At 38.0% G+C, this 14,152-nt stretch overlaps 1 protein-coding gene across 1 annotated transcript; it reads right to left on the bottom strand.

Annotated features, from left to right (window-relative positions):
• Nucleotides 1–4,490: 4,490 nt before the first annotated feature.
• LOC131189108 (ubiquitin-like) lies at nucleotides 4,491–4,740 on the bottom strand. The gene has a single exon (XM_058164962.1). It carries the CDS (start codon nucleotides 4,725–4,727, stop codon nucleotides 4,491–4,493), a length of 237 nt encoding a protein of 78 aa, XP_058020945.1. The 5' UTR covers nucleotides 4,728–4,740.
• Nucleotides 4,741–14,152: the final 9,412 nt, after the last annotated feature.

Genomic DNA, 14,152 nt, shown 5'->3' with positions numbered 1-14,152 from the left:
TAACCCCAAAAAATATAACAAGGACGCAGTTTGTTAAAAGAGGTGGATAAGAATAAAAACACCATCCAACATCCAGATCTACCTAAAGACTTGATAGGTAGACAAAAATGCCAAACCCTGACTGTGTGAGTATATAGTAGTAATAGTAGTAGCAGCAGTAGTAGTAATCATAGTAGTACTAGTAGTTTTTGGGAAGATCTCAAAAAATAGATAAAATGTCAAATCCAGAGTAAACATCTGACTGTGGCCAATCATAATAACATATTAAGCTTGTATGCCAACTCCCAAGGATCACAACAATCAAAGAGAGAACTTTCAATAAAAGATGGCAGATGGGACAGATGAGATATATATAGAGAAGAAAAACTTATTGTAAAAAACTTCCCAGTTCAGCTTTAGAAAGAAATCCTTCCCCTATCTTGATCATTCTGGTTAAATATGTAATCATTTAACATCTTTGTAACACAGCCAGTTCACTTAAAATGGATTATATGTATAGTCATTTAGGAGACAAATTAGGAAACTTAAAAAAAAAAAACCTTTCAAGAATACTTAATGAGCTTTTCAGCAGTGTGCTTAATCTCCTTTACCAGCATAAATGCAAAACAACTGTAGAAAAATTAGCCATTTGGTTGCATATTGGGCTTCAACTAATGATGATTATTTGGTGATGTAAAATTAATTCATTTTTAATCAACATATTATTAGGACATCCATTTACATGCAATTATTTTCATAAAGAATTAAGTGTAAACAACTAAAAGGACTTTGCCTGAGAAGCAAAAGACTGGGAACAGCAACTATCTGTGTTAAGAAAAGATAACTTTTTCTTAGCCTCATTAGTGTGACACTTTAATCTCATTCTCTTTGATAACGAGAGAAGGGAAGAAGTCTACATTCAGGCAGCTGTCTCAGGTATTTTCTTCCTTTCCATCCTGAAAGTCTTTAAATTCCCCAAATCAGTTGTTGAAGAGGAAGACACCACTTCCTGAGATGGTCACCAAAGAGAAGTGGCTTTCATACATTCAAGAAACTTCTGACCTATGATTCTTTCTTCTGCTCCATGCTGCCCCAAAATATTCTGTGGCATAAATATTCCGAGAAACAACGTCTGTGATGTATCCAGGCTTCTATTTAATTCAATTTACTTAATTTTGTATTGCTCATTCTTCATGTGCATGAGTGTCAAACTGCTTATAGAATATAGGTAATCACAAGATAGCTCAGTTGAGTCAAAGGATAAAGAATGCACCAAGAGTCTGCAGGGAGAAAAAATGAGCTTTTAACATTCTCCAGGGGTAAATAAAAGAATAAACTAGTTGATGGATTCAGAAGTGATGGAATGATTTGGGCTCAAGAGCTTATCTATCTATCTATCTATCTATCTATCTATCTATCTATCTATCTATCTATCTATCTATCTATCTAATCTATCAGTCTATTTGTCTTTCTTTTTAACTGCCTTCCAGCCTATGTACAAAGACAATTTGCATATATGTGAATGTGTGAGAAACAGAAAAGAAAGCCAGAGATTATGCATTAGAGGGGAAATGGAAACTTTACATCTGAGGAGTAAAGAAGCTGATTTTTGTTACGTATTTGGGTAGCCCAGCACATTTGAAGGGCTCTGGTTTAGGCAAAACTGCACTTCTTCAACTTTGTCATGGAAGTTCATATAGCTTAACTATGACAAAAACTATGAAGAATGAGTCCCTGGCAGTAATTGTGTGCCATTAATTCTCTCAGAAATACATCTAAATGTACAAAGCCTGTTGTAATTTATAAAATTAATATCCCTCCACCATGTAATGCAACACCTTCAGGAAATAGTTTCATACCCTTCCATTTTAAAATTTCCACATTCATTAAATGGATTATATTTTCTATCCCTGGAGGTTGTCATGAGGAATATGTTTATACAGTTCTGTGTTAATGTAAAATGCTAAATTCACGCTACATAAGATTTTTTTTCTCCTCTCTGTGTATCTTTTCCCCAAAATTACATCCTTCTTTTGTTTATGGCTTAGTGTCTCAGGGACAGCAGTAAATAAACATTTCGAAGTGTCACCAATGCATGCATGATATTCTATTTCTTTGAACTATTGAGGGATTAAATGTGAATGTGAAAATACTTAGATCAGTCAGAAAGTTTGCTCCATTTTTATGTACCTTCTTGCTGTTTATTTGGACATTCACTTTACAAGCCTTGTGGTTCCACAATTGTAATCAACACCCTCAGATTGCCTTCATTCTCACAAATAAAAATAGCTTGCAGTTGCATTGATTCCTTATCTCTGATATGTCAAATCCACTTTTTCAAGGAGTGTGGTACAGGTGATACATTTCAAAGTAAACCTAACTATACTTGTCAGGAGGTAATACTTATTTAGTGCCCAAGAATTTAAAAAAATGCATTCAGAAGAAGAAATTAAGCCTGATGTAACAATCCCTAGACATAAGGAGTTGACATTAAATCAGGGGTGAAATCCAGCAGGTTCTGAAAGGTTCTGGAGAACTAGTAGCAGAAATTTTGAGTAGTTCGGAGAACTGGTAAATACCACCTCTGGCTGGCCCCAGAGTGGGTGGGAATGAAGATTTTGCAATATCCTTCCCTCAGGAGTGGGGAGGGAATGGGAATTTTGCAGTATCCTTCCCCTGCCACGCTCACCAAACCACACCATGCCCACCAAGCCATGCCCACAGAACTGGTAGTGAAAACATTTGGATTTCACCACCGCATTAAATGAATTATTTGTTTTAAATATTAAATGGCAATAAAATGTAGAGAGCGATGAAAAGTGAGTTCACAACTAACCCTAAGTTTAACTTTCACAACTTCATGGATGAAGGCTTTCAATCTCTACAAGTCATCAAATTTCCATTAGAACCATCTGGTCAAAGTTCATAGATGGAACCTTTGGATGGAATATATGAATATGTGGAGGATTCATGCTGTGAATTTTTGAGTTGAAGCTTTTTGACATTGCTTTTTGTCATGAAGAAAAAAGCAGAGGATGTGCAATGAGGTTCTTATTTCCATTTCTTGATTAATTCTATATCACGGGGATCAATTAACTCTGACAATATTTTAAGCCCATTCGTAGTGATGGGCTTAAAGTGATTTAAGTTCTCTACTGGAGAAATGACTAACTTATATATACTTATAGTCAAGGGTGTGATAATATTATATTTATATTTGGAAACCTTTGCAATTGTCAGACATTAAGTACCACTGTTAGTGTATCTGACTTAGAAAATAATGAAGAAAAACAGATTAGTAGGGGGTTCGTAGAAGGCATATCACATCTAAGAAATAAACATTAAAATTAATATACTGTATTGCAAAGCTCAGTCATGCTAATAAATGCTTCATTTGAGCTAAGAACACCATCTGCCTTGGAAAGAATGTTCCCTTGTTTACTTGTTTTCATGTTCTACAACATTTCATTGTCTGGGATGACACTGAGTAATGCAGCGATTATGTTACCTAACATAATTGCTGCTTTAATAAACTGAATGGTGTTAGGTGGACGAATGTCTTCAAATAAGCATGGGCATTTCTATAGGTCTAAGTTATACATTTCTTTCAAAATACAAATAAATACAGATAAAAGGTACCCTTCTTCTGGCTGCCTGAATTGCTTTTAAGGTCTTAATAAAGATTAAAATCAAGAAAGATGTAGAACAGAATCGAATTCTCTTATGTTGCTACATGCTACACAACTGGTTGGTAAGAGTGTATTATGTATGTATGTATGTATGTATGTATGTATGTATGTATGTATCAGGGGTGAAATCCAGCAGGTTCTGACAGGTTCTGGAGAACCAGTAGCAGAAATTTGAGCAGTTTGGAGAACTGACAGATACCACCTCTGTCTGGCCCCTGAGAGGAGTAGGAATGGAGATTTTCCAATATCCTTCCCCTGCCATGCCCACCAAGCCATGCCCACCAAGCCACACCATGCCCACTAAGCCATGCCCATAGTACCGGTAAAAAAATTTGAATTTCACCATGGTATGTATGTATGTATGTATGTATGTATGTATGTATGTATGTATGTACCATGTTTCCCTGAAAATAAGACTTTCCCAGATGATAAGCCCAATTGGGCTTTTGAGCGCATGCACTAAAATAAGCCCCTTCCCCAGAAAATAAGCCCTCCCTGAAAATAAGTTCTCCCTGAGTGTGTGTGTGTGTGTGTGTGTGTGTGTGTGTGTGTGTGTGCACTGAATATTTTATTCCAACTGGCAGGAAAAAAATGGCCTCTGGCCAGAGGAGGGAAGATGAATCGCGTTACTGAAGGAACACCACAACCAGGTACTAGGAGAAGGGATGGGGGCAGTTCCTGCCATGCTATTTACTTGACCTTCTTCTTTGGATGCAGGTTGTTCTTACAACAATTCACAGCACGGGGATGCAGGCGGGCATAGCACTTACAGCAGATAATCTTGTCGCAGTTATACTTCTGGGACAGCTGGCAGAGTGAAGGCTAAATGATTCCTCCATGGAGATGCAGCACCAAGTGAAGGGTGGACTCTTTCTGGATATTGTAGTCTGAGAGTGTGCGTCCAACTTCCAGCTGTTTTCCCGCAAAGATCAGAAGCTGCTGATCAGGAGGAATGCCTTCCTTGTCCTGAATTTTTGCCTTGGCATTTTCAGTTGTGTCACTCGGCTCCACCTCAAGGGTGATGGTTTTGCCGGTGAAGGTTTTCACAAAAATCTGCATTGTGGCAGCTGACATTACCAAACGAAAAAGAAGTGCAAACCAGGCCCTCCCCAAAAATATTTAAATGCATGTGCAGCCGGTCCCTGCCATTTCCTCTGGTTAGGGTTAGGGAGACAGAGCTGGAAATTAAGTAAGACAGCAAGAGGAGCCCTGTCTTGCTTTACATGCCCCAAAATAATAAGACCCCCCTGAAAATAAGGCCAAACGCTTATTTTGGGGTTCAAAAAAATATAAGACAGGATCTTATTTTCAGGAAAACATGGGTATGTATACATACATATATACTTTTCTCACCCTTATGGGCAGTGATGGGATTCAAATCATTTAAAAACCGGTTCTCTGCCCTAATAATTTCTTCCAACAACCAGTTCACCAAACTGCTCAGAAAGTTAACAACCAGTTCTCCCGAAGAGGTGCGAACTGGCTGAATCCCACCACTGCTTATGGGTGAGATGTGCCTTCCTCAATCTCAGTTTGTCTGTCAGAGGTCTGGGAGTTTGAGAGTTCTTCACAATATCTTAACTGTTCCTAGCATTGCACTCATCTGGAGAGAGAAAGAACTCTGATATATTTCCTGGGATCTGTTGGAACCACTCTCCCACCTTAAAAGTCACAGCCCCAAGTGCTTCTATCACTATTGGGATTATTTGGGCCTTTATGTCTATGGAGATTCTCAGTCATCCAGGTCATAGTTGTCCCCACAGTGCTTTTTCAAAAGGCAACTGGACTTTCTTTGTTTTGCTTCTCATCCAAGAAGCTTCTTCACTTCTGACTGAATGGTGGAGAATGGAAGGATTAATATTCCTTGCACCACCCCAAGGATAAAACACCCAGACACAAACTGAGCAATGTGATATATGCAGTATGACATGTGCCAATCTGTACCTTGGAGAAACAAAACAACCACTTCACAAACACATGGCATAACATAGGAGAACAAATTTATCAGGACAAGATTCAGCAGTCCATCTGCATCTGAAAGACTGCTGTCTCATGTGAAGACAGCAAAATCCACATTCTGGATAGAGAGGAACGCTGGTTTGAAAGAGGGATCAAAGAGGTCATCTGCATTAAAGTTGAACAGAAGGAAGGGGATATGATACCACCTAACTCCTGGTTATAACACAGTCCTTTCAGCAGTTCCAAGAAGGCTCCACATCCATTTGACTATTCAGATGATCCTGAAGCAAAAGTGACCTCAACAACTCTCAGAAAGCATGCTAATGACCACATGACTGCAGGGAATATAAATCCTTCCATTCTCCACCATTCGGTTAGAACTGAAGAAGTTTCTTAGATGAGAAGCAAAACATCTTCAAGCAGAACAAAGAAAGTCCAGTTGGCTTTTAAAAAAAGCCCCTTTGGGACATTTTGGCCTTTACATTTCACATCTTATCCAATTCTTCCTTCAGACCCTAGTACTCTCCAGTTTCTCATATGCAACCATACATGGATGAGACAAGAGAAGCTTGGTTATATAGCATCATTTCGTTAATTGACTTGTGAAAAAATGCTCCAGCCCAAGTTATGTTTCTATATGAATTTAGCCAAATCTCTTTATCTCTTGTGCCTTCAAGTCAGCATTTACTCCTGATGATTGTGTGGACTAATCCCTGCAATTTTCTTAGGAAGATTTTCAGAAGTGGTTTGCCCTTGCCTTCTTCCAAATATCAAATTAGGAAATGAAAAAAAATGATCAGAAAGTGTATAAATAGATGATGCTGCGTGATAGAAAAACATCAGCAGAAACAACTGCAGTAATTAGATGAAAAGAACATCCCCACTCCTTCTTTCCCACCCATTTCTTCACAAGTTTGAAGCAGAGAAAGGATTTACCACAAAAGAATGCAAATTTATGCAGAACCTTTCAACCTAGCATGCAAATTAATTTGTACAAAGACTAATTTTCTGACACGGAAGTTCATCCAATTTATTTACTTAAATTACATTAATTTACCATCCTGACCTTTGAATGGCTCATATTGTCTCTCCTGACAACTGTGTTACAGTGCTCTGTTGTTTCTTAATCAGAAACACCGTTTACTTCACTTGGAAAGCAAATACAAAAGTGCACTATTTATGCATCCTAATCATCCCTTCAATTACTCAAGTCCCATTACTATGTTTTCTTTCTATAGGGTTCAGACACATTACCATTTCAAGTCATATCAAAATGGCTAGTAAAAATTAGATTAACTACAATGGGATGCTAACTTCTCACACCCAGGTAAAAGTTTAACCAATTGTCATAAATCCTCCCAAGTATCATCCTTTACAACATCTCCATTCCACATGTTTGCAAGCCATCAAAGTCATATTTCCTTCTAAATGATTCTACTATTCCAAGTGGGAGAGGTACCTTGGAGAGCTAAAGAGCAAGGCAAGATAACAGTTTATGTTTGAGAAACACCTAACATCTAATCCATCTTGTTCTCTTTTCCATCTGTTCCTCCACTTAGAAAATCATATAGGAAGTGAGTTCAGCCTACTACATCTAGAAAGTACCTGATGGAGGGTAGCACTTGTAGCTAGAGTACAAGTGCTTCTGGGCTAGCAATTGCAAGTTCCATTCATTCATTGTTTATGCTACATTAGAACCAATGGTGGGTTCCAACTTTGCACGCATGCCAAACTTGCGCTTCACAAAAGCACACTGAATTCCAGAACAGCTGAGCTATGGCAATCCGTTCTGCTGTGCCTTTCAGCTGGGCTATAAACAAGGGAATAAAAGTAGGTATAGCACAGGGGTGGGTGGGAGGAGCCAGCTGATGGTTGGAGCGAATCAGTTCCACTACCGGCTTTCTCAAACCGGGGAGAACCAGTAGCAACCCACCACTGATTAGAACAATTTTCTTGGTTTTATAATTCTCTGGGTTCCATTTCCCAATTATGAGCAGCGGTGGCGCAGTGATTAGAGTACTGCAGGCTACTTCTGCTGACTGCCGGCTGACTGCAATTTGATAGTTCAAATCTCATCAGGCTCAAGGTTGACTCAGCCTTCCAGCCTTCCAAGTTGGGTAAAATGAGGACCCAAATTGTTGGGGGCAATATACTGACTCTGTAAACTGCTTACAGAGGGCTGCAAAACACTGTGAAGCGGTATATAAGTCTAAGTGTTATTGCTATTGCTATGTGGGTGAAATCAGACTATCTTCCAAACACATAATTTTAAAAATCAGTTTTAAAGCTTGTTCCCCCCTGCCCTGTGCTTCTAGTCTTAGATAATGTTATGTGATTGTCTTAGCTTTTTTTAAAAAAAATCTTTGAAAGTGTTTTTAATGCTAATTAACAGATGGGGAAAACACAACAAAGAGAAAACACAGTGCTAAAACAATGCCCATCAGAAAGGTAGCATGTTTTTTAATCAATGATTCAATTTGCACTGAAACACATTTTCATTTAAGTGAGATTGCATGAATATTCTAATAATCTATTTTAAAACCTAAGGCAAACAGTCATGCTGGTGTAAATTAAAAGTTCATTTAAGAAAAAAAATGCTGATAGCATTGACAGAAAAGATAATACAAACCCTCTTTTTAAGGGTGACAATTTAAAACGCTTGCAATTTTCACTCTTTTTTAAAAAAAAAAATTAAATTGCACTTTAAGATCGCCAGTTCAAATGTGATACTATTTAACATTTTAGGTAAATACTGGATTACAATGCTGCAATCTCCAATCGGATGTTTCTGATTCAAACGGAAATACTAGAAGCATACTATTTTCATAAATTCTGGGCATTACAGGAAATGGTAGGCAGAAATTCAGTAGGACCATGATTCTTCTATAAATTGGATAATCCACAGCCACAGAATGAGAAAACAAGACAAACAAAGAAGGCCTTTTTTTTTTGTGGACTGTATTTTCTCGTTGGCATCACCTGGCAGGACAATGTTCCAAGTAGCGCAGTCTTGGAACGTCCTAGAATTTCTAGCATGTATACACTATTGAAATAGCGATGTATATGCTGGTTTGGGCATATCGTGAGAATGGCTGATGGTCGGATTCTGAAAGATCTTCTGTATGGAGAATTAGTGCAGGGAAAGCACCTCAGAGGGAGACCACAGCTGCGATATAAGGATTTCTGCAAGAGGGATCTAAAGGCCTTGGGTGTTGGGAGGGGACAGAACATTGGGAATGGACATTAGCAACTGGGAAACCCTGACCTCCGATCATTCAGCTTGGAGGCTAAAGATGCAGCATGGCCTTCTCCATTTCAAAGAGACATTTGTTTGGCAGGCTGAGGCAAAGAGGCAGTCCCGGAACCAGCGAAATCTGGGGGCTGGGCAGGGGACAGAATGTATCTGCCCTCAGTGTGGAAGGGATTGCCACTCTCAAATTGGCCTTTTTAGTCACACTAGATGCTGTTTTAGGATCTCTTTCCAGACACGATACCGTAGTCTTTTGAGACTGAAGGATGCCAATGCAATGAATTTTCTGGTTACTCTGAAAAAGAGAAGAGTAATCAGAGAAGCTATGTGTTCTGTGAGGGTGTGTGTGATCAGCTGCAAAAAATGATCTACTGAATAGCTGCTGATTGCAAGAGGTGTACCCTTAGACCTTTTAGGGCTTATTGGAGGTGGTTGAGTGACTGGTTCCTGCTGAGTAAAGATAAATAAAAAGCTTCCAGGTTTCCGGGGACAAATTCAGTGAGCAAGTAAAAACAGAGAGCATATCAGGGTATTCAAAGTCCTAACAGACTTTCTTTCTAAATCCAGAGTTAAACCTTTAAGTTTGAGAAAGAAGGAGGAATATAAACCTGCTAGTGGTCCTTTATAACATGAAAGGAATGTACAGGAGTTTGCTGTTGTGACCTACAATGCTTGTGGCAAGCTTGTGTATCTGCCTGAGAACAATTTTGCACAGAGCTTGGCTATCTGAGGGATTTGTTTTCCTCCTATTGTTTCTGCCTGACTGGTCAGATTTGACAGATTGGGTATGATCCAGCTCCCACTTTTAAAACCATATGATATGAAGTGATTCAGGCAGCATGTTTGTTTTGTCATGGTGTCTACCCGCTAGAATATTACCCCTCAAGAAATCTGAGTTACCCATATTCTGCAATCCTTGAAACAGGCCCTGCAGAGCTAGCTGTTTCCCAAAATGCTGGATTACGAAGTATGTTGACTTGATGGGAATTTTGTTCATGAGCTGGAGGGAATCATATGTTGTTCACCAACATACGATTCCCTTTTCCATTTCTCTTGTATTGGATCTGTTTTTCTTTCTTTTTAACTTTCATGCTCCTCAGATGAGTTATGTTTGGTGTCCTATGAATTTAATTTATAAAGAACTATACTTCAGCAAGTACAAGATTGAGACAGTCCTTGGAGAAAAGGTCAAAGAGATATATCAGTAATTGGGCAATTGACTTAGATTATAATACCAGATCAAAAGAAGGGCTACGAAGGGAACTGAGAGACGAAGTAACATTCTATAAGGAAGATGATAAGACAAAGGAGGGAAGCCAGACATAAGTGATATAGAAAATATTCTGCATACCAAAACTCAGATGCAGATTAGAGGCCCTCAAAGGAGAAACAGATTTTAAGCCTTCAGGAGAAGAAAAACAAGGTAGATCCCCTGGGTGGCTGAGAGTATGCACCTGTGTCCTGTGAGAAGATGAAGAAAAGGAAAACTAAAAAATTAATGCAGTAATTAACAGACGTCAGCATGAATTTCTCAAAAAAGTTTAGTAGTATCTTATTTTTGATCAGATAATTTATTTAACAGATTGTGGAATGCTATAGGCTTAATATATTTTGACCAGCAAAGTATTTGACAAATTCTCCCATGACATGCTGATGAGCAAGCTATTTTAGCATGAGCTGGATAGCATAACAATTAAGTAGAGCTCATCAATGGTTCTACATCATTGCAGACGTTAGAGAAAAATATCAAGGGGGATTTTTCATGGCAACTTGAGTATTTAGCATTTGAGTCTTTGGAAAAAAAAAAACAATGTCAAGTGCTACAGAAACAATTTTAAGACAGATTTCATTTGATATTAGTTTTGTGCCCTTGATTTACTTTGACACTGATCCATTATAATAATCAGGTTCACGGATTTGTGAATTTAAGATCATTATAGTTTCATTTGTTGTTTGCGGTTGGTAAAGACAAGAGAATTTACCCATCCTCTAACTCTGATACAACTTAATAGGCAACAAACACAATCCAGGCATCAAGAAGTAAATTTTGAAATAGTTTCATCACAGCTTCTTAGGACATTGTAACTAACACATCATGGTATGGAATAGCGTCATCACACATTAATGTACAAGGCAATGTTTCCTAATATCATGAAATTAATCCCAGTTGTGTTGTTTTGTAGTGAATGACAAGACAAAGAAAAACAACTTTAAAACATGAACTTGCAACCAATTGTCTCAGTGTGGAATGCTTCTGTATCCTTGTGTGATACCATTCAGTGTGGAATGCTTCTGTATCCTTGTGTGATACCATTCACAGCTAACAGGATAATTAGATTAGATAAGAGGATAATTAGAACTGCAGAAAAAATAATTGCTACCAACTTGCCTTCCATTGAGGACCTGTATACTGCACGAATCAAGAAGAGGGCCGTGAAAATATTTGCAGATCCCTCGCATCCTGGACATAAACTGTTTCAACTCCTACCCTCAAAATGACGTTATAGAGCACTGCACACCAGAACAACTAGACACAAGAACAGTTTTTTCCCGAAGGCCATCACTCTGCTAAACAAATAATTCCCTCAACACTGTCAGACTATTTACTGAATCTGCACTACTATTAATCGTTTCATAGTTCCCATCACCAATCTCTTTCCACTTATGACTGTATGACTATAACTTGTTGCTGGCAATCCTTATGATTTATATTGATATATTGATCATCAATTGTGTTGTAAATGTTGTACCTTGATGAACGTATCTTTTCTTTTATGTACACTGAGAGCATATGCACCAAGACAAATTCCTTGTGTGTCCAATCACACTTGGCCAATAAAATTCTATTCTATTCTATTCTATTCTAACAGTGTGTTTTCCCCCCACCAAATGGTAGACAGCATTTTGTAACCATTAGGCATAACTGCATAAATTCTGAGATTTTCTGAATCATAGTAACAGAATATAACTTTCATTATGTGTTCCCCTTGACCTCCCCTTTATTCACTTGTGGCTTCATCTATCAATAACTTGTAACAACCTTCATTCTGGCTGGTGGTCTCTTTAACACAGATATCTTACAAGCACAGGAAATGGCTTACCTGATTTTTGCTGAATGCTAACTCTACCCCTTTATTTGGTACTGCTCTTATTACATACCTTTCTGGAGGATTTTTTAAAAGTGTGTGTGTGTGTGTGTGTGTGTGTGTGTGTGTGTGTGTGTGTATTGGAGGGGAGATATTGTCTACCAAACAGCCAAAACTCCTTCCTGATGCACGTCATCCCAGCTATAAAAATCTTCAAATAATAACTAATGAAACCTTTGTTGAAAGATCTTCAATCCTTTAAATAACTGGCCTTACTATCAGAAATATATCCTAATTTCAACCAAAACCTACCTTACTGAAATTTAAACTCATTTTAAATTTAACATTGCCCTCTGCAGCAGCAGGCAACAAATCTCTGTCTGCATATATTGGACTTTTAGTCATAATTTAAAATCTCATCCTATGGTTTCATAGAGCCCTGTGGACACTTGACTCATTTTTTAACAAAACCTGGGTCAGTGACCTTAACTTTGATATCTGTACCGATAACTATCAATTTAAATTCAAACATTCCAAGAACTAAGAGTGCAGAACAGTAATTATATAAAGGATTGGTCCCTGTCTATGGAAGTTGCCCAAGGTCTCACATAAAGGTCTAAGTCAGAGAACAGCTTAAAAGAGGAAGGGAGGGAGGGGCAGAAAAGCAGACTCCTTAGTTAAATGTCAACTGCCTAACTAACTCATCACTGTTCTATTTCAGTCTCTGCTGGGTGGAGCATACAGGCAAAGCTGTAAGAATAATTGCCTTGGCCTATATACTTATTTCGGTTTAAATGTTTTACAGCAAAAGAAGGCTCCAGTTCTCCTATTGGCTATCAGCTGAGCAAAACCAACAGAGCACCAGTCTTTATCAAGGGTCTTGATAAATTTGAACTAAGTGAATTAAAACAGGAAGATGGAGATGGAGCACAACTAGACAAGAGATGGGTTGGAGATGTAGAAAACAGTGGCCATTAAAAAAGTACCAAGGAGAACAACTGAATGGTGAAAAGCGGTCATTAAAATGATGGAAAATGATTAAAAGAATGGAGTTGGAACAATGTTCCATAAGTACGTTCTAATAAGTTTGATCATCCTGCTGTTGTAGTGCAGTAACTTTGGTAGGGAATGCTCAAATTTCAACCTGGTTAGTGTAAAAATGGCATGAATATTAATCTGAAATGATCACATTCCTAATTCACCTCCCCCCATGTCTCCAATTCTAATTCCAGCTGAAATAGTTTTACCTTATTTTGAATAGCCAACAACTGAGTAGCACAAATTTATTTCAGGTGCTAGATGGTTAAATTAATTAATTAAAGGCTCTATTTTCAGTTCCAAAATTCCAAAACCCTTCCACCGTTGCCAAGACTGACTACCAACTAGAAGTCAATGGCTGGAAACCTCACAGGCGGCCAAAATAGAGACGGCAAGACGCCATCAACAAAGATATGCAAGCCACGGGCCTGCACCCTGGAGATGCAGCTGACCATGCAAAGCGGACCCTGCATTTGCGGGAATACACTAGGAAGAAGAACATGAAGAAGATTTTCAGTTCCAAAATTTCACTGAATTGTGGAAAGAAAAAAAGAAATTATTTAATAACACACACACACACACACACAACCCGCATTCCAGTTCATATAGAAAAGATGCATGGCAACCTGCAGACTGCAAACTTTTCTATCACCTTTTATTTAGTTCTCAGTTGTAGAGCACACCTTATTTTCACAGGCTTTAAAAAATGGGTATTCTATGCATTGAATTAGATTTCCCTTCCATGAGTTGTGACCTTCACTATTTATTACGGTAAATCTGTTTCCTATAAAACCTATTTTAATTCTCCCAGAAGATAAACTGAGCATAAATTTAGAACCGAGATTTTCTGAGGATCAAATGAATCTTCTTAAGGTGGTACATGAGGAATTGAAAAAAAAGGTTGTAGAGTTGATGTTGGAAAGTAGCTAATGTATTAGTAGAAGATAATAGCATGATCTTTTCTATCATCTGTCTAACTATCTGCCTCACATATAATTTCATATAAACCCATTTTCTTAATTAATATTCAGCCAGCGACAAATACAATCTTAAATCAAGTATGTTCAGCTTTATTATTTAAGTTGTAATACCAAGTGAACAAAAAGTGAACCTGAGGGAAAGTTGCATTATCTCACAACCGATACACATTG

The sequence above is a fragment of the Ahaetulla prasina genome, chromosome 1, assembly GCF_028640845.1.
Source record: "Ahaetulla prasina isolate Xishuangbanna chromosome 1, ASM2864084v1, whole genome shotgun sequence".
NCBI classification, from domain to species: domain Eukaryota; kingdom Metazoa; phylum Chordata; class Lepidosauria; order Squamata; family Colubridae; genus Ahaetulla; species Ahaetulla prasina.
The sequence above is the reverse complement of the archived record's forward strand: the minus strand, read 5'-3'. Positions and strand labels throughout refer to the sequence as shown.

What these genes read in the sequence shown, in the direction of transcription:
- LOC131189108 (XM_058164962.1), bottom strand. Translation starts at nt 4,727, where the DNA reads ATGCAGATTTTTGTGAAAACCTTCACCGGCAAAACCATCACCCTTGAG.